General features: G+C 41.4%; 1 protein-coding gene across 1 annotated transcript in view; it reads right to left on the bottom strand.

Moving 5' to 3' along the window:
- Window positions 1-22,798, bottom strand: part of PTPRG (protein tyrosine phosphatase receptor type G) — a 395,992-nt gene that overhangs the window by 39,515 nt on the left and 333,679 nt on the right. Inside the window, exon 14 of the mRNA XM_041425638.1 lies at window positions 3,591-3,682. Within this exon, the coding sequence (XP_041281572.1) occupies window positions 3,591-3,682 (92 nt within the window). The remainder of the gene's footprint in view (window positions 1-3,590; window positions 3,683-22,798) is intronic.

The raw sequence follows: 22,798 nt of genomic DNA on the forward strand, positions 1-22,798 counted from the left end.
AGGGGAGTTCTCAGAAATCTGCCATTGATTACAGATGCATAACTGTTAGGTGTAAGGCTTATGTGAGTTGAGATTCATACCTCAGATGTAATATCCAGTGGGTGACTCAGATAATGATAACTCCTTTGTCCTGTGTTTCTCTAGATCAAGCAGTGCAGATAATTATGAATAATGATAATGATTTGGATCTCAGAGAGAATTTGCTGATAGGCACACACCTATGGGCGATGTGGCTTCCTGCACAATAATTAAGTATGTAGCCAAGGGAAGTGAAATAGAAAATTGATAAAATTATTCCTCTGCAAGAAGATTTTTTAGATGTGACACCTGAAAAGTACCTGCCTATAGCAGGTAGCTGGCAGTCTGATTTAGGGCTCATATACCTGAGAAAACAGAGGGTTTGCATAAACTAGAGCAGGACATAGTGCAGAAATAAACACAAACGCTACCTCTGATTGTGTCGACACGTCATGGAGCAGAGAGTGGCACACAGAGACACCAGTGCTCTTCTGAAACCTCGAGCTGTGTCAGGACCTCGCCGTGCCTGGCTCCCAGACACGTGGCAGAGCCACCCCACACCTGGGCAGAACCAGCCAACCCAGACCCACTCAGCTCCCTCTGCCCAGAAGCTCACCGTGGGCTGAGATGGGTTTTGGCAAACCTGCTGGACACGTTCAGCCACGCTGCTCTAAATTGCCATCAGTGTGGCTGCTTGCTCTTATCCAAGGGTGGAAGTTGGCCCACCGAACTGCAGGAGGTAGAGGCACAGTCCCACAGGGACCTAGACAAATTCCTCTTGTAAAGATGGGGTTTCACAACCTAACAAGGTTATTTTAAAAATCTTGTTTCTGTGAAAATACCATTTACATTTTGCTTCTAGTATCAACATGGCAAGTAAGACTTTCTCACACCCTGCGGCAGCTTCCAGAGGAAAAGTTCAGAGGCTTGTAATTTCATCAGATGCCATCAGTTTAAAGGAGAATTTTGTCATTTCATGTTCTTAAGGCATTTCAGTGGGCTGTCTATGTGGGAGCAGCAGCTGACGTCAGGGAAGAATGTCATCTAGCAACAGGTATATGGGGGAAAGCAGCCCACTTCTACACCTCCAAACAAGGCAAATGCCTCTGAGAGCTTCAAGATCTTTCAAGGCAGTATCTCCCATATTTGGAAAAAGCCAACATAGCTGGAATTTTTCTCTACTAACTTGAGCCTCATGGCTGAAAGTATCCGTGTATTAACTATTATCCCTGTACAGGTAATAGGTAACACACACAGAAGGAGGCACTTACAGAGGGTGATTTGGCTTTTGGTGGCCTAAATAGCTTTAATGTCAGTGTCAAGATCTTGAAATTCACCAATTCATTCTCTTTTAAGCTTTTTTGGGCATGATTCAACTTCAGATTAAGTTGAATCTCCATTTGGATGTCTGCATGCAGGTGTTTCTCTACATCCATTATATCCACAAAAATGCTGTCATTAGATTCGGAATTCAAGGGTTTGGATTCACTCTTGCGACCAACTAAAAAAAACCTCCTTCTAAGGCCCAGTTCTTGATGTCCCTTAAGGATCATCAACAATCCTTGCAGATTTTTAACTACAAAGCTGCTCAAGATGTTCTCCAGCATTTGCTCAGAGGATGCCTTAATCTGCAGTGCCCCTCATCAGGGGTGAGCAGCTCTTTCTCAGCATTAGAGTCTGAGCACACCACAGGGAGCACTGCAGTGACAGTAGCATCACAAAGCTGCTGTAGTCTCACAGCCTGGCTTACTCTAGTCATGGGAAATGTCCCCAGAGACAATGTTCTGTTCCCAGTCACTTTCTGCTGTGTGCCACAATGGCTGCTGGAGAAGCACTGGTGCACATGCCATGTGCAGTACCTGACAGTACCTGCTGCCTGCATGGTTTTAATGGAACTTCCTCAGCCTACACTACAATTCATATGAATGCACTCCAGTCTTAATGGGCTGACCATCAAAACATTTCTGTGCAACAGGGAAGAACCACTGTCTCAACAACACACACTGCAGCATGAGAAGATGGAGCTTTCTGCTGGTTTCTTATATCTAAGAAAAAAACGGTCTCAATTACAATAAAAATAGTACACATTGGCCAAAGAGGTTTTTGTCTGAAGGGAGAATTTGTCTCCTTCCAGTTCCTTGTAGACATAATCCCCATGGCTTATGCTGTGCCAGAGTCCATCTTAGCCCAGCCTGCCCTTCCCCAGAAGCCCCAAGGAGGTACCACAGGAGAGCAGGCATGGTGGGACCATTGAACTGACTGCCACAAGCAGTCCCAACAGACATTTGTTCCTCTTGGTTTCAGAGTAGGAAGAATGGGTTTCTCCAGCTATTTAAGTATTTCTGTGAAAAATAATCACTGGTTGGCTAAGATTAAAACCTGTCACCTCCTTTACCCTAAAGGAGAAGAATGACTTCTTGCTAAGGATGTGAAGTGGCCAGGACATACATTTTAGTTTCTAACAGAAAGGAGAGGGCACGATAGCACATTTTCTTTATTTTCAGTGGTACAACATCAGACTGCAAGGCAAACTGCCTAACACTTTCTGCAGGAATGTAATAGCTGACCTTTTCTATTAGTTCCCATGGGTACTTTGAAAGACTCTTTCTAGAAATAAGTCACACATGTCTACTGAATAAAATCAAGGAAAATATAACTGGACTCTCTCTCACTTTGCTAGGAAGCAAGTTTCTTCAGTGTCTCAGAAAAAGCTCTGAATGTTTTATTGTAAAATGAACCTAATTAGCTACAGATTGAATCCCAGATTGATGATGCAGATACAGAATATGACAAGGAAACTTAAAACACCTTCAAGAAACAAGTACAAGCCTTTGACAGACTGAGGTCAGTATAACATTTTTGGTACCTTAATTCTGCCTGTGAGACTGACCATCATCAAGCAAGGCAGCGGCTGCAAAGGCCACGGTAACACCAAGCTGCTCTCTGTCATCACAGCTTCATGGCAGCTGCATCCTGCACTTAATAATTCCCCAGGGAAATGCCTCATGAAGAGAGAACAGCACTATACTCTGCTCCCAGCATAACTCTCAGTATAGCTAAGAGGAGAATTTGACCTTTGGTAACTTTATTAATACCAAATTAACAGATGGCTTTGGACTTTGAGGTTGTTTGCTTATCCCTGTGTCTCACTGTCCTTTCTGAGAGCCCCAGATTCCACCTCTACACACGGAGAAAGTGGGGGCAAGGCTCCCCAGTCTCGAGAGAGCAGTGGAACTGAATATCCCTCCCCTGCAACCTGCCCTGCTGGAGCAGCTGGTTTCACCCTGCATGCAACGTCTCAGTGTTTTCAAGACTTGTTACTCATGTTTTTGACATTTTGCAAAGGTTATTCTGAAATTTCTATTAAAACTAAGTGGGAGAGGTGTCTACGGAAAAATACAGCATTGGCACTCAGAGCCCCATTACAAAGCACATTAAATTAAATGAAGCAGCACCGATAGAACAAATTTCTACCAAAACCCCATGATTTATCACAAGCACAACCTTCCCTGCTTTATGTAATTAATCCAGACTCCAAGTAGCACAAATACAGGAGATTAAGCCATTCTTACCTGGAATAGGTATAATGGGAATACTTTCATTGGGGACCACACGGGGGGAACTGCTGTCCTCCACATAGAAATGAGCAGTCTGAAAACACTTTCTGTTACAGAAAAAAAAAAGATTCAAGGTGTGAAAAACTGTTCTCTGAAAAAACTTTTGCACATGTTCTGTTTCTCCATTTCTGTTCCATACTTTCAGATGTTATAATTTTAAAACATTGACACAAGAAAACATATGTATGTTTTCTACAATTACAATTCTTATTCCAGATTCTGATGTGCTCTAATTCACTGACATCTGACTTCCACCCATCATAAATGCCTCTATACATTATTGCTAAGCACTACTGAATATGAAATTATAATAATAAAAGTTAGTGGCTGCAAAACAGGTTTCAAATACATCATTCAGAAAGGAATTCTGCACACAAGAAACACATTCAGCATACAATTCAAACCCAATTCCACCTAGTACACTCAATTTCCAGGGAAAATACACTTACTTTAAAAGTTTCTGTAGTGTAACAACCACCACAGCATCTGTAACTGCCTCAGATCATGATGTTCTGCTATGAAAGTTATCTTTCAAACATTAAGGTTCTTTGTTTGTTTGCTTTTTAACACTAATGCCATATAACCTTCATCCCATCCTCCTCCTGCTAACTTGTATTACATATGCTGGTACACAAAAATCCAATAGACACTTCCCTTGGGCCCCAGGACTCCTCTCTAAAAAGGCCTGCAATGAAGAGCAGAACTTAAATCCACCTGACTTTTTTTTTACCTGTATTTAATGCAAAGCAGAGAGCACAAGCTGGTCATCACAGAAAAGGTACTGAGTAGAATAACATCAAGAGATCCAGGGAGACTCTGCATGGTGATGTTAACTGAGGCAGGGTTTTCCAACGCCAGCGTCACTGCTCATTGCTGACTTAATGAGCTGCTTGAGGCTGGAACTGAATATTTAATGAGTCTTGCTTGGTGTGAGCAGCTATTGTGGCAGGAGAAGGGTCTGCTCTCATCTGTCGAGGCGCTAAACAATAGCTCCCCAGTGCAGAAAGATCCCCCTCACTGTCGCCCTTCAACTGCTCCTCAACACCTGGGCAAAGTTTGTGGGGCCCTGGTGAACTGTGCCTTTGCCAGCTTGCAGCTTCCCTTGCTCAGACACATTTGCACATGTGGCTTCCAGGCTGCTGCTTGCAGTTCCTGCAGTTTGCTGCTCTGCAACTCAGGCTTTGTGCTCTCCATGCAGAGCCCATCGTCAGAGCAAAGTCATTTGCGGTGCCTTTGTTTCCAACATCCATACATGCCAGGCAGAAAAAATGCCACTGAAAACCAAACCACTCTCTTCGGTGAAACCAGGATCTAAAATTATCACAGGTGCTTACTTTCCACGTGCTTTCTAATGCACAGGCACAGTGCTTTGTAATGCCAGCACAAGCTATGGCAGCACAAGTACAACTTAAGACAATACAGGAGAGAGTGGATTTCACAGCATGGAGTCACTGTCTGGGAGCAGCTTTCTATTTTCAGGCATGATGGGTTGTATTCTGCAGAAGTTATATATTTAGTGACTATACTTTTGTTAAGAAACACCATAAGGTGAATTTACACACGAGGATGCAAGATGTGCAGTAGTCTCACAGCATTTAAAAACATGGGATGAACTCCCCCCGCCTCACCACTTGCTCCCTGTTCTCATTTTTTTTTTGGCAGCCTTTATTTTGGACAATGAACACCCTGGGGGCACGCAGTGGAATAAATCAGTCACACATAAAGAAGAAACTATGAATATGAAACAGGCAAAATGTTCCTGATTTTGATGTATTTGGGGCTCTTTCCCTTGAGTCAATACTACAGAAATCCTTGAATGGCTTCTCCTGGTAATGAAGGCCTTAAAAAGGTGTTTGATAAAAAGACAGACCTTTATACAGGGATTTACAGGATTTTTTTAAGCTGATCATATTGAAGAAAGCAATTTTTTGGGTTAATTTGTTATTTTATACTCTCAGAGGCTCTGAAAGGCTGGCATTAAGGTTTTTATGCACAGTCATAAGATGGCTTTTTCTTAATAGCCTCAAAACATGTAAATGTGTCAGATAATCACACTGTGCAATATTTTAAGGCCCATGATGGCAATAGCTGAATGCCCAGCCCAGCACAACTCTGCTGAGCACAATGTTGGATTAACAATGTATTGAATTAATATTTCACATTGTAAAGTTTGCTACAATCATTGATGTAATTAAAAACTGCATTTTAGTCCTGGAAGACTTTCTGCAGCTCTTTTGCAAAGAGACACCTTAGACTTTGACTGAAGGTTTTCTCAAGTCACAAACATCACACTCTTGTCTAATATGCAGATGTAATGCAGCACTTCCATTACTTTGCAATACTGGATACTGGCACGTTATGTGAAGACATGTCTCTCAAACTTTTTATTTTCCCTCCACTTGCTCATAGTAGCTGTAAATATTCTAATGTTAGCCTCTACAGCTGAGCTTACTGCACACAGGCCATTGCATCCCTGTCCCAGTGACCCCTTCTGTGTTTCAGATCTTTAAAAGATCTTTTATGGGTTTAACAAATTCTGAATGAATGAATGAATTTTCCAGCAAGTTCTGCTTACTGGGTTTATTTCCCATTCTGGTATCTTTCCTCTGTGCAGCTCCAGGAGGGAACACATCTCGGGGCGCCAGGCAGATGACTCCAGTTTGGATAATGTCTGTTCTTCCTGAGTAAGAAAACACCTGGCCCCAAGTGGAGCCTTTTGGAAATGGGTTTATAGTAATAAATACTGATAGCTGCCATCAAGGGTACCAAGAGGCATGTCACACAATTCAGTATTTGCCTCCTCCTCCAGTTTAGGATGCTCCTTTCTATCCCTTGGCATTTCCCCTCCACATTACCTTTTCCTCCAGATACAAACCTTAAGTGGCAGCAGTTGCTAAGGCTACAAGGCTGCAGTAAATCTGAGTGTGTATATAGGGAGGGCTGGATAAAGGAAAAGGATGAGAGCAGGAAATTGCTTGTTTCGAGCCACCGGAGAGAGGAGAGAGGGGAGTGGATGCAGGGCTAGACAAAGTGCAAATCTACACCTACTTTCACATAAGCACAACAGTCTGTAACTTTTAACACCAGAGTATATACATGGGCAGGTGTTTGCATATCCATGCCCATTTTCTCAGGAAACCAACACTATCAGCAGAAAATAATAACAGGCCTTTTTTCCTAATAGAAGCAGTCCATAGTGAACGCACAACTGGGATTTGTCATGGCATAAAGTATTATTAAAATCTTAATAACTGAAACACTAATTTTAGAATAATTATTGCATTTCTGCAGCACTGGTTGAGAAAAACAAATCACAACCTTGATTCACTTCTAAAAGATTTTGGAGAGCCATATCTTTTCTGTGAAACACCAAAGAGTCTGTTGTCTCTGAAATACGCCCGTGAGCAGTGAAGCACACCAATTTCTCTAGCCCCATATGCTTTTGTGGCTCTCTTTCCCTGGGGTGCAATAACTGTGCGAGATTGTGGTGATCAGACACACGGTTGTCACATATGGACCCAAATGCAGAAGTAAAACACTGCAAGATTAGCATCTCCCCAGAGAAGCAGCAGAGGCAGGGTCTGGAATGCAAAGACAATGTGAGGGAGAACACCTCCCTGCCCAGAATCTTTTTGCAGAGATACTGGTTGTGAGTTACTAAAGCAAACTAACAGGATGCAAACTCCAGAACAGCAGCACCTTATTACTAAGATGAAAATATTAAAATATGCAAAAAGATGGTCCTGATTAGCTGGGTTAAATGCTTGTTGCACCTCTGCTGAGCAAAATACCAGATTAACTTCTGTATAAGAAGAGATGCCTTGTAAGATTTTAACACTCCAAACAGGTTTCCTTGGTTATTAGTTACTGAAGCTCAAGCAGCTTCTCCCTTATACTCCTCTAAAAGCAAGAGGGAGAACTAGCTCACATAATGGCCTGAAAGTATGGATGCATTTCATTTTTGTGTAGAAGGCAGTGCCTCGGAGTTAATGCAAACACAGCTCAGCCACAGACAATGGGAGTGCTGGGAATTGCTCCAAGGGCACTGCCTGGCCTTTACTCCTCTGTACTGGGGCTAGCACAGGCAGCATCCCCTGATCTGTGATGACAGGCAGGATCTGTGAGCTCTGGGGCAGCCAGGGCAGGGAGAGCAGGAGCCAGGATTATGATGAGGAACAAGCAATTACCTCTGCAGTGGCTGGCTGGAGCCACCAGGGCAGTGGCTAAAGACAAGAAAAACCAAAGGGGAATGTTTCACATTCTGGGGATACCCAAGAGCATCACCCCTGCCCCATGCTGAAGCTACCAGCACATTCATTGCTCCTTGTTCACTTGTCCATCTCCCAGGTGTTGATGTTGGCTGGTGTGTACTCCCTCTTCAAGGCCAAAAAGCAGTGTGTATTTCCTCTCCAAGGCCAGCCAGATTTATATTACTTTATTTTTGTATTAGCATCTAGGAGCTCTGTGCTCTCTTCCTGGGTCATTACCTGCTAAAGCATGGCCAATTTGGGGGCAGATGCTTGAAAGGGTCCTGCAGGCCTATTCACTACTGTCAGAGCAGGGCAAATCTTGTCCTTCAGGCACCCTTCATCCAGAAACAGCCTCCCACAGACAGAACCTCTGCAGAATATGTATTTGTTAACAAAGAGGCCAATAGTCCCTGCAGCCATCCTACTTTTACACAGAGTTTCTAGCTGGTGGGAAGAACAGGAAAGATGGCATAGGAGTCAGACTAGGATCTGTAAGGGACCTCTAAACCAGGCTGCACAGGACATGGCTCAGTCTTTACCAAATGCAACCTGGATACAGGCATTCATTCCCCATGCTCCTCCATCACGGGGGTGTCTGCAACTAACTCCTAAACAAGGATGTAAAGACAGGAAACAACCTCCTTTCACTACCTCTGTACATTCATTCTCACTTTGAATAGAAGAAAAGCTGCTTCAGATTCCCATTGAACTGTTTTGCATGTTTTTCAGGAGACACAATTAAGATTGGTTTCTGCTGGCACCAAAACCAGAGTATGTATGCAGTCAAGTGTACTAGTAACACATGGCTCTGCACTTTAAACTAGCTTCACTATTCCTTGGCAAGCATTTGTCACTGTCAGAATTGGCAATGACTCCTCAGAAAAGAGCACAGACTTCAGAACAACAGAAGTGCTGCAAATCATGACCATGTCACCAGCAGAGCAGTGGATGGGAGCCTGGACAACAGCTGTCTGCAGTCTGCACTGCTCTAGCTGGGGTCATCAGTCACTGATTTTTATGAGCAATAAAACTGACTCAAGCGTTAAGAAGAAAAAGAGGAGAGAAAACCACATGAAAAAAAGCTGATCTTATGAATATGAATAAGTGACCAGCATGGAGCAGTGATATTACATTCATTGTATCAGAGAGACATCTGCATTTATTATTTTTGGCTAGAAAACAGCTTATATTGCCCTAAATTTCTACAGTTATTTTCCTTCACAGGTCTTAATACTTAATGACCAGAATTCAAAAGCCAAGTTATAAAAGAACCTGTGCCATGCTGGAGGAGTGGCACTGAATGCTGACCAAACTGGAGCCGCTGGAGGATGTAGAAAGCAGGAATGCATAAAAACCAGGAGAATAAAGGAAAGCTGATAAAGGAGGAAAATTTCTTACAGTAATGCTGATTTTCCAGCAGATTCCTCCTGAAGACCATTTGCGTTCTCCCCACAAAGCAGTTTCTGCCTGAAATATTCTTGAGCAGTGTTCAGCATCACCCAGATATGGTACCTGGAGAGGTCTGGATGGTAACAGGTAGCTCCAGAAGTTATGGCATACCAAGCCCTTGGCTGTCCTAGACAGAGCAGTGAAAAGCAGACTGTCTGTTTCAGGGGACTTGCTCTGGGCAAGGAGAAGTGCTTTTTCACATTAGGGAGTTGACCCACACAGATCCACAAGAGTCTCCAAATGCTAATCACCTATCCAGCCACAATATTCTGTAGTATTGTAGGGAAATAAACACAGGAAAAAGGCTAGGAAACAACAGACAGAAAGAGGAAAAAAAAAGAAGGTGGACAAAACTTCGAGACAGTGCTGAAGAATGCACCACTACTAAAACAGTCCAGTTGAAAAACTAATCTGCAAACAAGACTAGGGATTTCTGACATAAAACGACAGCTAATTTAATATTTATGGCCTAAATTTGCCAGCTGACTACACAGCTCTCCACAAAATTAAAAATCCTCTTCTCCCAATCCTCTGAGATCCTATCCTGCACCAGGGCCCAGACACCCATTTATATCACATACAGTACTGAACTCAGGTATTATGTGAGACATCTTGGTTTTTAGGGTATTAAAATAATTAAACAGTTAAGAAATTACAACACCCCCAGATGGGCTGCCTGCATGTCCTCCCCCTTCAGCTGCACGACCAGAGAGCACCCAGGTGGCCAGTGCAGAAATGCACTTAGAAAGCTCTTTAATTGCAAATCATGTGGTTAAGTCTTAGTTTAACTCAGCACAAACGTTTTCCACGCTTCCTTGTCCCATCTCCTGGTGTCCCTGGAGAACAGCAAAGGCAATGGTGAAACCTTATTTGTGATGACACTTGGCCCTGTGACACTTGGTAGCTAATTACTCTCCTGGTGACCTCTGACAGGGCCAGAGGCTCCAAACCTTCCGCTCCTGCTTTAATCAATACTCACAACATCTGCCTTGGATACACTCAGAAATTTTACAGATGACTGAATGGTTTACTCATCAGTATTTTCTACTGCAAGAGAACAAGCTCCTTGGTTATCTGTATTACCGCTCAGAACTTGCATGTCTTCAGGCAAAAATCGGGTAGACATACCTCTAGGTGGTATCTTAAAATGGTTTAAAATTAGGCACAGCTTTAAAAACCAAAGGAAAGCCTGACCATATTAACTTTCTTCTCCCTGAGCCAAGTATTTATGTAATGCAACATTGGTAACAAAGGCTTGAAAATTACAGAGGAAAACAAAGACATGCCTTTTCTAATCAAATAGTACCTCAGGCACTTCCTATAAAATGTGTGCTTCCAATGTCCAAAACATCATGTAATATTAAAAAGGAGCGTTAAAGCTTTCTCACAAAAGAAAGCTGGATTTAAGCAAGTGAAGAGCTGTTCCATAATCACAAGAGCCACAGCAATCAATGAAGATTGCCTCTTACTAGAGAGGTGCTCTTAGTAGCACCTCCAAGATCTCAAAATTTGGTATACTTGATATCATTTCAAGGCATGAATTCCCTTTGCGATGATGAATCTTAGGAAAAGAATGAATAAAACCTGGGTCACTCACTGGGACATTAAAATGCAAGTAATTTTAAATGCAAAGTGTAATTCCTCTGGATTGGACACAGTGTTACAACAGAGATGATCCAGCCTGGGACTGTACAATAGAAATAGAGAGACAGCAGTCTCTCTTCAGAATATTCACATAAAAATGTCCCTAATTACTCCTACCTAATTACTCTCAAAACAGAAGAGCTCTGCTATTGCCTTTACAAAAAAATATTCTTTTCTTCCTCCAAATGGGACATCAGGACATTCAACTGACAGACATGTTAGGTATCCCAAGGCTCAGCCTGGAATCTAACACAAAAGTCTTGTAAAAATTTAAGCACAGCTTGTTCCTCAGTTTTGATGTCCCTGCCCATCTTCAGGCAGAAATGCCAGTTTGTTAAATATAATGAAATACTCAGTGGGAAGCTTCATCTTTCTCAACACATGTGTCCCTGTGCACCTGGACTAAAACTGCATGGGAGAACTAGGAAAAATTCCCAACACTGCTGGACATAACTCATGTTTAGCTTATCTGGGGCCAAGATAAATATTAAAAGAGTGATTATTTCCTTTCTCTCTTAATCACTGAGTATTTGGAGGGTGGGCTTTTTTCACTGGCCACTTCAACAAGAAATGGCTACTTTAAAAATTTCATGGTCTCTCTGTTAACTCTGTTTAAAACACAATTAGAAATGGCATTACACCTTTGGAAGCACAGCACAAAGGAAAAGAAAAGAGCAGCTGGCACCAAGAGCAGAGGAGCAAATCATTTAGTACCTGGTAGATAATAGGAACACTGAAAATACACTGCTTAGTGCTGGTGCTCTAACAGGGCTATGTCCATCACCCCATCACACTAATACAGACAGACTGGGTGGCAGCCAGCTGGTCCTTCCTCCCCACCCATCTCACTGAAAGCAAAGATTTGTAAGCCTCCCAGTAATAAACCTGGACAGAAATCTTGAGGCTCATTAATCTCACTATCAATCAACCCATTTGGAGATTTGCTTCTTGCAGTCGCTGATGCTAATCAGGACCTGAGTGGAGAGCTCTGGGGAAGCCTGGAGTGTGTGTCTGAGGAATTGCTTTAATGAGTTTCTTGCATTCAAAGGTTAACAAATGTGACAAGGAAACACAAATATCAGGGCAATACACTGCCAACCACTGAGCCAGAGCACTGAGAGTTAGCATGCTGTGTATTGTGCTGCAGTATGAGGAATACATCCCTACCTCACTCGGGAGAGACACTGCAGTGAGACCCAGGAACCCCTCCTGATGCCAGGGAGCCATCCATGCAGGCACTGAGAGCTTCCACTGCTGCAGCACTCCTTGTGAGCTGGGCTCCCCACCCTGGGCACAGCTCTGCACTAACAGAGCTGTGCAGCACAGTAGCGTTTGCTGAAGTGGTTTCTGGTTAAATCAGGCAGCCAGCGTGGTGTGAACATCCCCACTGGGCTCCCTCAGTCAGCCACCACAGACCCACATCAATTAACATATCACAATGAAAAGTCCCCACATCAGCAGGACCCTCTCAGTAGCATCTGCCTTAAACTACTGTATTTTCTGTGAGAATGTTTCTACAAGATAAATAGCAACAACAACAACATAAAAATTACCAAGATAATTAAACAACAAGAAAAATCTTACTAATTCCAAAAAATCAGACAGCAGCATTAAGCATTGTCTTAGGTTACAATGTAAGATGTAATCAAAAGTATGTATTCTATCACCATCTCCATAAGCCCTTAAAAGCAGGTGGGGCAGTGTTCTTTATCCCTTCCATGACTCATCCCTGATAACTCCCTCTGAGGGATGTCTTCTCTTAATGGGCAATCAAGATCTTACTGAATTACTCAAAAAATTACATCATCCCATTGTGAAATGCTCTGCCAGTGGGAGGAACCAAGCATTCCTACCTGGGTATAGTCTGAGATTGGGAACACAATGAGCAGAACTACCTACTGGATTCCCAGAGGACAAGAGCTACATAACCACCACTGGATCTTAGGAGGAAGACCAGACCCTTCTACAGGATCAGCACTTCAACAGAACCACATCTATCCCTTCAACAGGACTGCAGCCACTACTTAATCAGACTCCTGCCACCACCCTGACCAGCAGGGTTGTCAGGCTGTATCCTGACTCTGTCAGTTTAAGCCAGTGTTTTCTGCTTTTATTTTAATTTTCCTATGAAACTGTAGTTCTGACTTGGAAGCTCTCACTGGTTTGCTTTCAAATGAGTACAAGCATACACAGGCATAATAAAGAAGTTCAGGAAAAAAAACAATGTATGTTTTAAGCTACCACTTCCACAGACCAAATAAGCTATAAGAAAAATTCTAGAAACACTATAAGCAAGTAACAGAGGTAGAATCCACTACATCATGAGGCAGAGGGGACTGGATCCTGAGAGTGTATGAAATAAAGAGAGGAAGAGTTCCTTTTTCTAAATATTTATTAAGAAAAGGACATCTTAGAAATTTCAGGCCTATAATCCATTCAAAGCTTCCTGAATTTCAGTACCAAGGAAATACATACTTATTACACAAAAAGGATTCAAGGCATGAGGCACATCAGAAGAGTTACCACAATGTCTATTAGCAGACTTCTAATTATTACACAGAAGAGCCAAGAATTGAAAAATCATAAAGTAACAGACATAGAAGAGATTTGCCTTTAAAAAAACTAAGTTGAAATTATTTTGAAAATTAGAAACAGAAAACTAGAAACTGGTTTTATCCTCATGACAAAGTCCTTTGCACTAAGCACACACTCAGGCAAATAAAACATTGCCTCTTCTTGTCTTGATCACTGTGTAGAAAGAGCTACTAACCACAGGAGCATAACATTTTGATTCAGGACAAAAGTTCATTGCAGATAAGCAAAACAGGAGAAATTCACTCAACCTGTGTTAATTATTAGAGTCCTTAACACCAGGTACAATTTAATGTATTTTCTACTTATGTACTGTTCTCTTTATTTGCACTACTTCTAAACCTTAAACCTATCTTTTATTAAGTGCTTGATAACCTTTCAATGTTGATAAATGTGGGACTGGGGAAAAGGAGAAAAAAGCCCCACAAGGACTGCAGTTCACATATTAGGAAAAATGTGTTTCTTAAGGTATGAAGAAATGTGCCTGGATGCACGAGACACTTGTTCAGAAGCAGATATGTAATTAAACACCAGCTCTTGGCTCTGCATTTCCTCTTCTTGAAGCTCATGAAGGGCTGGGGCTGCTCTGGCAGACACAGTGTCCTGGAGGAATGTAGTAGATGTCTGCTCCCAGGTGCTGTTCAGCTCTGGCACCTCTAGCAATCCACATCCATTTTCCTCCTGCTATATTTATGCATTTCATTTCTGTGTTCAGATGTGATCTTTGGTGGTGCTTTGGCTGCCATCAGACTGTGAGCTTGGGAGAAGAAAAGACAGGAGCCATCACCATGGCAAGCCAGACACACCCAGGTGTGCAGCAAAGGGAGATTCCAGTGGGGAATGAGGTCCTGCTGTTAGACCCACCCCAAATATTTTCATCTCTGCTCATATCTGGGAAATGTAGTAACAAGTTCCTGCTTTATTCTAGTGCTTTAATTCAAGGACTTTTGTGAGCTAAAAACATTGAAAATGCAGACTAAACAGCAGAGTATTTTGCCACTATTTCTGGTAGTTTTGTCCCAGACATTTGGTTTCAGATCTGTGATTTCCTGTCGAGAACACACAAGTGTGAAATACTTGTTGATCCGTTTATTCATTTGCCTCCTGGCTGATCATAGCCATTTTGACAGAATGGATAAATTGACTTGCTCCTTGTTGATTTTTTTTTTTTTTCTTCCCACATGCTTCTCTATCAGCCTGGAAGCACTGCCCTGGCTATCACTCCTACACCCTCACTTTACATTCTGCACCCTCCTTTTAGAGGCTTGCTAAGCCAATTTCACACAATACCCAGGTTGTCTGAAATGCCACAAACAAACTCTTGCTACAGCAGCTTCTGCAACTCCATCTGCCAGATGAAAACAATACATAATATTTAGAGAAATTATTTTTGAACAATTCAAAGTCAATGAATACTATACATGACTCTTTATAACACAAGATATAGCTGATAACTGCACTTGGTTTCTTGAGGCAGGACTTAGCCATTTATCTACAGCACATCTCAGCAAATCATGAATAAATGCTGCAATTTGGAAAGGGGACAACTCTTGATCATCCTCATTGAGGAAATGGCAAAGGTAACAGCTTTAAGTGATCAGGCAAAAGCATGTTACATCAGCAGAAGATTTTCAGTGCAGAGTAATTTCAGCAGGCTAACAAATGAGTCATTTTTCTCCTACAGATATGTAGGACAGTGCATTAATTGATGTGTCCTTTATTGCAAAACATACTGTCTCCCTCTGGAGAGGGAGGTCTGGAGCAAGGGGATGCAGCATTGTCAGGAAAAAGCTGAATAATGCAAACTTGGCACCACCTAGTAGCTAAATGTTGATTCATGGAAATTATGAGACATTCAAGGGGACAGGGCCCAGGCTCTAAATTATGCTCCACTCTTGTATTGCCCCTGTGTGATTATAGCAAGTTTGCATAGAATTTGCTGCTCCCTTCTTCTAATTGGATTCCTGCAAAGGGCATTTTGCTGTGCCATGAGCTTGTCACTTTATATCCTGCTTTAACTCTAAACCACTCAATTAATATTAAATTCCATTCATTATAAAAGCATTTGTTTCTACCCACACAATGCAATCAGCAGCCATCTCATTAATATTAATTTCCCAAAATGGCCTACCAATGTTAAGATCTGAGATACAGCTAGTAATTTTAAAAGGGGAAAATATGTGAAACCAAGAAGGTCAAGACAGAACATGAGCTGTAACAGAAAGCATCCAACCCATATGGGTTTAACTCATTCTTTGCAGAAAGCTCAGTGAATACAACAAGATTGCTGGAGGGCAATGACAATGTCAATGTTAATCCAGTCACCAGAACAAAATAAGGAGTGAGGTTGCCAATAGATCTCTCTCTGGGATGGGACGTTGCTGTATTTGGCATATCCATTGGAAAAAACTCAGGAAGGAGGATGGAAGGGGAATGCTTATCCCCTGCCTCATTTCACCAAAGAGGTGAACTGCCTACTTTCTACGTTTATAAAACACAAACAAAACCCAAATCACAATATTGAGAACTATGGAAAACCTTAAACCTTGGGCTAAGGTTAAAGTCCCTTTTCTTCAGAATCCTCTTCTGTGCTCATCACACAGGAAATTAGCACAGCCTGTCCCAGCTTTACAGTGCAGAAGCTCCACTGGACTCAGCACTCAGTGTCCAGGGAGAGAAAGAGAAGAGGGCTGCAGATGGGTTTAAGTGTTTCAAAAATGCTGGTGTAAAGCTCAGGGATTCCCTTGCACAGTTTCAGCACACGGAAGCATTGGTAAGGAAAGAAAGGGTCCAAGTGCAAGCTCACACCCTAGAGACAGCACTGTAACTCACTAACACGCAGATTTCTCATTGCCCCATGGGCCCAGCTGCAGCTTGGTGAAATGGGATCATTTCAAGCTCAGCCGTGCCCAGTTGTTTCCTCATGCAGAAAGATCCTGAGTGAGATTACACAGCCAGACACAGGAAGATGAAGCAGCAGCTGAGAATGTGCATCAAATGCAGTGATCTCTTCTGCTCTCTTATTCTCTACACTTTCAATAAAACCAAGCTGCAGGGACACAGGTCTCTTTCTAGTAGTCTCCACCTGAACCTTTAAGCTATACAACAGGGGACTTGTTCTCTGCAGCTCTGTGGCTAACAAAACCACACGTTGAACTCTCACCTTCTGCTATCACAAAGACCTCAACTAATTCCCTGCAGCACATCAGCACTGCCTTTGAAAAGGTCCAGGCTCTGCAAAAAAACAGGTGGAAACTATACTTATGGGCTTTTAAAGATGACAGGGATTTCCTCACAGCAATGTCAATACAAATATTTCTTCTTCCCATCAACTTTTTTTATTACTCAGAGCACACATGGCAACTCCCTGCGTGGCACCACTAAGGGCTCACCCCATCAGCATAAACCTTCCAAAATGATCACCTTGGGTTTGCCACTGGGATAACAATGCTTTTATACCTAAAATTAAAGAGATGAATTGACAGGGCCTTGGCAAATCAATATGCAACAGCAGGCACCTAACTGCAATACTATTTCACTGGCCCTTTTCTTCCCACAGATTCCTCCCACGTTCACAACAGGGTATAGCTCAGTAAACCAGAGAAAGGAGAAAGGACCCCTGTTATACTGCTGTCACCTTTGTGCTTTGCTTTCAGGGCTCTCTTCTTCCAGATTTTGAAGTACAAGCATATTTTGGATGCTCAGCAAAGCCCCAGCCACAGGCTCTGGCTCTGAAAGCCAAATACACTTCAGACAGTACAGAGCCCATCTAGGTGAGGTCCCTCCATCCTGGTCTCGACCATCACATTATATGGAACAGAAAATTCCTCACCACCCATTTTCTTGAAGTTGTTTGTGTGAGGACCTGAGTGAAATTATTCCCTCAAAGAACTGAACTTGTATTTTTACCATTGAGACTGTGGAGCAGTTGTGAAGTGCCCAACCATTTCTGAAGAGCCATCGGGGACCTGGTGCCAGCTCCTTATCCACAGATGACAATCATTACCATAAGCAGAAGAAAAAGGCTTCTGCCCTCCTGACTGCAGCCAAGTGCTCCACAGGAGTTGGCTTTGCAGTGATAAATGTCACGTTTACAATGGGTTTTACAACATGAAAGTCCATAATTTGCTTTCCAGGGACCTGTGCTTGATTATCAGGAGAGTCAGAAGCATACACTGAAGTCTAATGAATAGAATTAACACATCATTTAAACAGGGAGTAATATGTATGCAAATGAGAAAAAGTTAAAAATAAGAGTTCAAGCCATAATTTCAGAAAACGTAGACTGCATCCTTATGAAATATGGATGTTTCAATTCACCTCATATCTTTACATCTATGTTAACTGCTTTGCATGTGAACAATAGGGTGCATCAAGCCCATTTTGATTTTTATATTTTAACTTGGACTAATAAAATGGATTATATTGAAACATGAATAATATATATGCTAATTAAAGACTACATTTAATGATATAAATAAAGACAAAGACCAACAGAGGCTAATTTCCATTTGCAAATTTCCTAATTACTGTGTTTTCCTTTAGAAAGCAGAAACTGTATTTCCATAGTCTCAGGAAAAAGAAGACAATCTTTTCTCTGCTCAAATTATTTTAAAAATCCTTTCATCTATTTTATTCTTTAGGATTGATCTCCACAGAGATACAATTGTTTTGCCTAGATAGATTCAGTATTAAATAGCACCCAAGTCAAACTATGGCAATTTGTGCATGCAAATGGTGTCCTTTAATTATTTTTAAATTATTTTTTTTCTAATAAGGAATTAATGCTAATAAATATAAAGTTTATAAACCATTCCATACCATAAACATGTTCAGTATAACTGTGGCAGATGTAAACCTAGTAAATGTCCTTGGTGCTTGAAAAGCTGTTCATCATTCTCTCCCTTCCCCTCCAGGTCCCCAAAAATAGAAAAAGGACACAGGACAATTGCACAGTTGTACAGAGACAAGGTATTAGCAGAAAACATGATTTCTGTCACACAAGACCTACAGAAAAACCTGCTGAAAAATAAACAGGTTGCAGGAAAAGCTCTTTTAAGTTAAAAGGCTTGTTTCTTAAAGTGAGGAAAGTGATGAAAACCAGTTCATTCATATGAGTATGAAGCCTGCAATGATATCTAGGCCAGGAGAATATTTTTTTGCTGCTGTCTAAATGTTGATTCTGTGGATAAAGTCCAGATTCAGCCTTAACTGACTAAACCAACACTTGCAGTTTGCTTTTCTGAGCCTGCAAAGCAAACCCATTTACTCCCTGATTGAAACAGCACACTTGAATGCTTCAAAAATAAGGAGCTGTATAAATGGGCAGAGACTTACCATTTTGGTACATTTATGTCCCAAGCTTTTATTAAAAAGCAAAACAAAACCCAACAAAATAAATTGAAATAATAAGGCAGGTGTGAGCACGGGCTCTCTCCAGTTTTCACTTCATGTCTGCAATACCAGTTGCTGTTACAGATGAACACTGAAAGTTGGGAAACATTTAAGACTCTGGAGAGTAAATGATCATAATTTTTAATGATGATGTGGTTCCTACAAAATGTGAGGAATTTTACCAGCACTCACTGGAAACCTTCTGATGGTGGTTAAAAAATAGCTGTGGAGAATGAATCACTGTGCAGAAATCCATCCATTTAACTGATAATTGATCAGAAACATAAAACAATTTTGAACCTTCAGGGAACAGAGCATTTGTCATTATTAAGAACTGTATTTTACTTTTTTTTTAACATTAACAATATTTTTACAATTCAAATTTGGCTACATTTGTCATTATTAAGAACTGTCTTTATTTTACTTTTTTTTTTAACATTAACAATATTTTTACAATTCAAATTTGGCTCATTTCTACTACTTTATAAATTTGTAGGACAATTCAAAAAGGTTTTGCTCTTTCTTGGAAAAGACAGCATTTCCAAAATATGAAACAACCCACCAATCAAGACCCAGACATGCTGCCTACGCCTGTTTCAGCTTAAAACTTGGAACTCAAACGGATTTTAACCTGTAAGTCAATAGAGTAAAACACATGCTGTTTATAGCAATAGAGGAACTGTTTTCTTTTAAACCAACCAACTCAGCATTCCACAATAAACTGAATGAATTCCTGCACTTGCAACATCTGTAATAGCAGCACAACGTGTTGTGCATTCCAAGTCCTTGTTTTTCCCCAAATTGCACAGGTTTTAAGAACAGTAAAATGAAGTTCACCCCTGCTTGTTACTGTTTTACTAGTTTGCTGGTTCCCAGTATTTATCCAAGCAGCTAAGGTTGCCAAATTGATTTAATATTCTTACCCTATAATTTTATACTCAGACTACATCCTGCTGTGAAATAGCTGGTGCTAATGTTAGTCCAAATGCTGCCAAGGGACTGAGGACAGGATAGGGCCTTTCAATAGCTATATTTTATAGTTACAAGGAGAGAGAAAAAATATAATTTATCTGGTTGCTGTGGTTAATTCACAGTTTCGCAGCAGAGGTATACTGTTCCCTCAGGGTACATCTAGCTGTATTATAGGATATTTCATTCACAGTTTGTCTGAGACATTGCTCTAGCTCTGAACCTACCAGTTTATGAGAGTGAATCTACTCCAGAGATACCTGCATACACTTTAACACATACTCTTACATACTAAGAATAGTATAGAAAAGAAATTAACTAGCAACAGATCAACTGACAAGGAGGATGCAAATTGTTTCTTTGACCTGGGAAGGGGAATAGAAAAAGATTGTATCAATTTCTTAATAGAGCCTTCTTTTCATAAACTGATATAATTTCAGAAAAAAAAAATTATAAAATTTGTTTACCTTTTAAAATATCTCACAGCTTTAAAAGTCAGATTTCAAAAATTTTAAAGCTGTGTAAGAGTTTCCTCTACAGTAACTTACAACAGATCCAGCAGATGAGTAGGAGATGCCAGTGGTACCTGGCATCCACTGCCACTGTAGTTATGAGAAAACCCACACTCCTCATGGCATATTATTTCTGAACACTCAAAAACCTCTTCTTAATGGAGATTAATAAGAAAATTTTGATATTTTAAAAATATTTGTTCAAATGTATGCATTGCTAACTATTAAACCAGCAACTGCACAGATAAAATCTTGCTCTTTTTTTCTCAGACCTCACTGTTACAACAGCACTGGGGAAAGCATTTTCAGAGAAAAAAATATGTCTGCAATTAATCCATTTAATTAGTTCCACAGAGACAAAACAGTAAGATCGATTGCAGCTGTGCAGATCCCTCCTTGCCTGACCTTAGCTGCCCTTGCCCGTTCTCCTTTGCTCTCTCTGCAGAAGAAGGTATTTTTGGAAATGTTGGGGAAATTCTGCTACACCTCTAAACAAAGCACTGAGGAGAGGTGTCAACAGCAGTTTTCCAACTCGCTGCCAAGACTTTCGCATAAGCTTCACCCCCTTAGGATGGGCTGTGGGCAAACTACAGCATGAAGGTGTCAGCTCTTATGGGACACATCATATAGCAAATTAAAAATAAAAATTATACTTTTTGCGTTTGGGAGTTTTCAAGGTCACCAACATGATATTTTGAATTCTAGTCTTCCACACCCAAAGCACATACTGTCCTGTTGTGTGACTCATGATTGCATGCTTGACATTATCTTTCAAAATAAAGGTGATGCACATCTAGGCTCCCACCGAGGTCAGTGGCCACATCCATAAAGTGCCTGCAGGAAGATGTTCATGCAACTCACCCATAAGCTTCAGTTTAAGAGTGACAGGAAGGCTTCTAGCCTGTGATTTACAGGCCAATTTATCACACTGTACCACTCCTCTTTTCTCACATTTCCACGTGTGCTTTAAAGCTGGCACTGCAGGACTGTGGAGAACAGGCCTGGAAGGTCCTGTGGGGGATCAGACTCCTGTGGTTCATCCTCACTGGAGCTGCTTACCTTATCTGAAATCTAGAAATGATGGAAATTCTACAGACCACCACTTTATTGTCTTTCTTATCATTTCCTGTTTCTAATGTCCAACTGAAATTTCCATCTTGCTGTAATTTAAGCCACAGGCCCCTCACATCTGCAGCACAATGGGGGCAGAAGATCATCCTTGCAGACCCCTTCCATGTACTCAAACACTTGCCTTCCCTGTCTGCTAACAGCCCTGCCTGCCCCACCTGATGCAACAATCTTCCTTGCAGAAAAGGTGAATCACATAAAAAAACCCAGAGTCCTCTCTTATTTACACCTGGAGATGCATCAGGCTGCTATAAAACTATATTTGCTTTTTATTTACAGGACAGCTGAGAGGAGAACACTGATTCATGAAATTCAGACGAAGGCTGGCCATATGGGACAGAGGAAGAAGCTGGCTTCAAATATCTAGCATGAAGAAATTTGATATTGCAATTACATACTCCTGAGAACCTATTTAAGATGATACAGGTTCCTCAGTCATGTGGACTCAAATTTACAAAGGCAAAGCCTGTTGCAGCTGGCAGAAGTTATTCAGGAATTGCTCTGTTAACACCAGTGGGATGGCTCAGGTCTAAACCTGAGGCAAAATCTAGACAGCCCTATTTCCTTGAAATAGGACATTCCTGGAATGTGCTTATTGATTTTGATCCTGATGCCCTATAATTAGCATTAAAAGCACTATTTTCTGAGCTTTGTCAATATCCTGATAGTTCTGGAAATTACCGCTGATCTGCATTTAAGCTTGGCAAAAACCTCTTTTATTTCTCATGACAAAATATCTTGGTTTTGAAAGTGGCAGGCCCAGGCCACTATTGGCCTCACCAGAAAGGAAATGGGATCTTATAGAATTCTGTTTTGTGACAAAAAAAATTAAACCTAGTGTTAATTAAAAAAGAGTAAAAGTAACAGGCAGATAATGAGAGAACATGCCCCTTTCCACAGTCAAGCTCTTAACAGATCATCCAGCATGCTTAAAAAGCAACTTTCCATCTGCAAATCTGTCTCTCTCTCTTTTTTGTCTAATGAGCCTGAGTTAGTCTGTTCAAAAGCCCAAATGGGCATCTGGGGCCAATTCAGCAGCAGGGGATCTGTTACCATAACAACTGACAACTCCCTTGATTTCTGAAAGGCCCTAAAGTAGACTTTTGGGAAATGGTCATGGAACAAGAAGTTGGGGAGGGACGGTTGCAGGTGCAGGTCCTGGGCTCCTCTGCCTCAGCCCTTCCCACATGGAGCCAGCCCTGTGTCCCACCAGCCTTGGGACCAG

This window comes from Onychostruthus taczanowskii, unplaced genomic scaffold, assembly GCF_017590055.1.
Source record: "Onychostruthus taczanowskii isolate IOZ18803 unplaced genomic scaffold, ASM1759005v1 scaffold9, whole genome shotgun sequence".
In the NCBI taxonomy this organism is placed as follows: Eukaryota; Metazoa; Chordata; class Aves; order Passeriformes; family Passeridae; genus Onychostruthus; species Onychostruthus taczanowskii.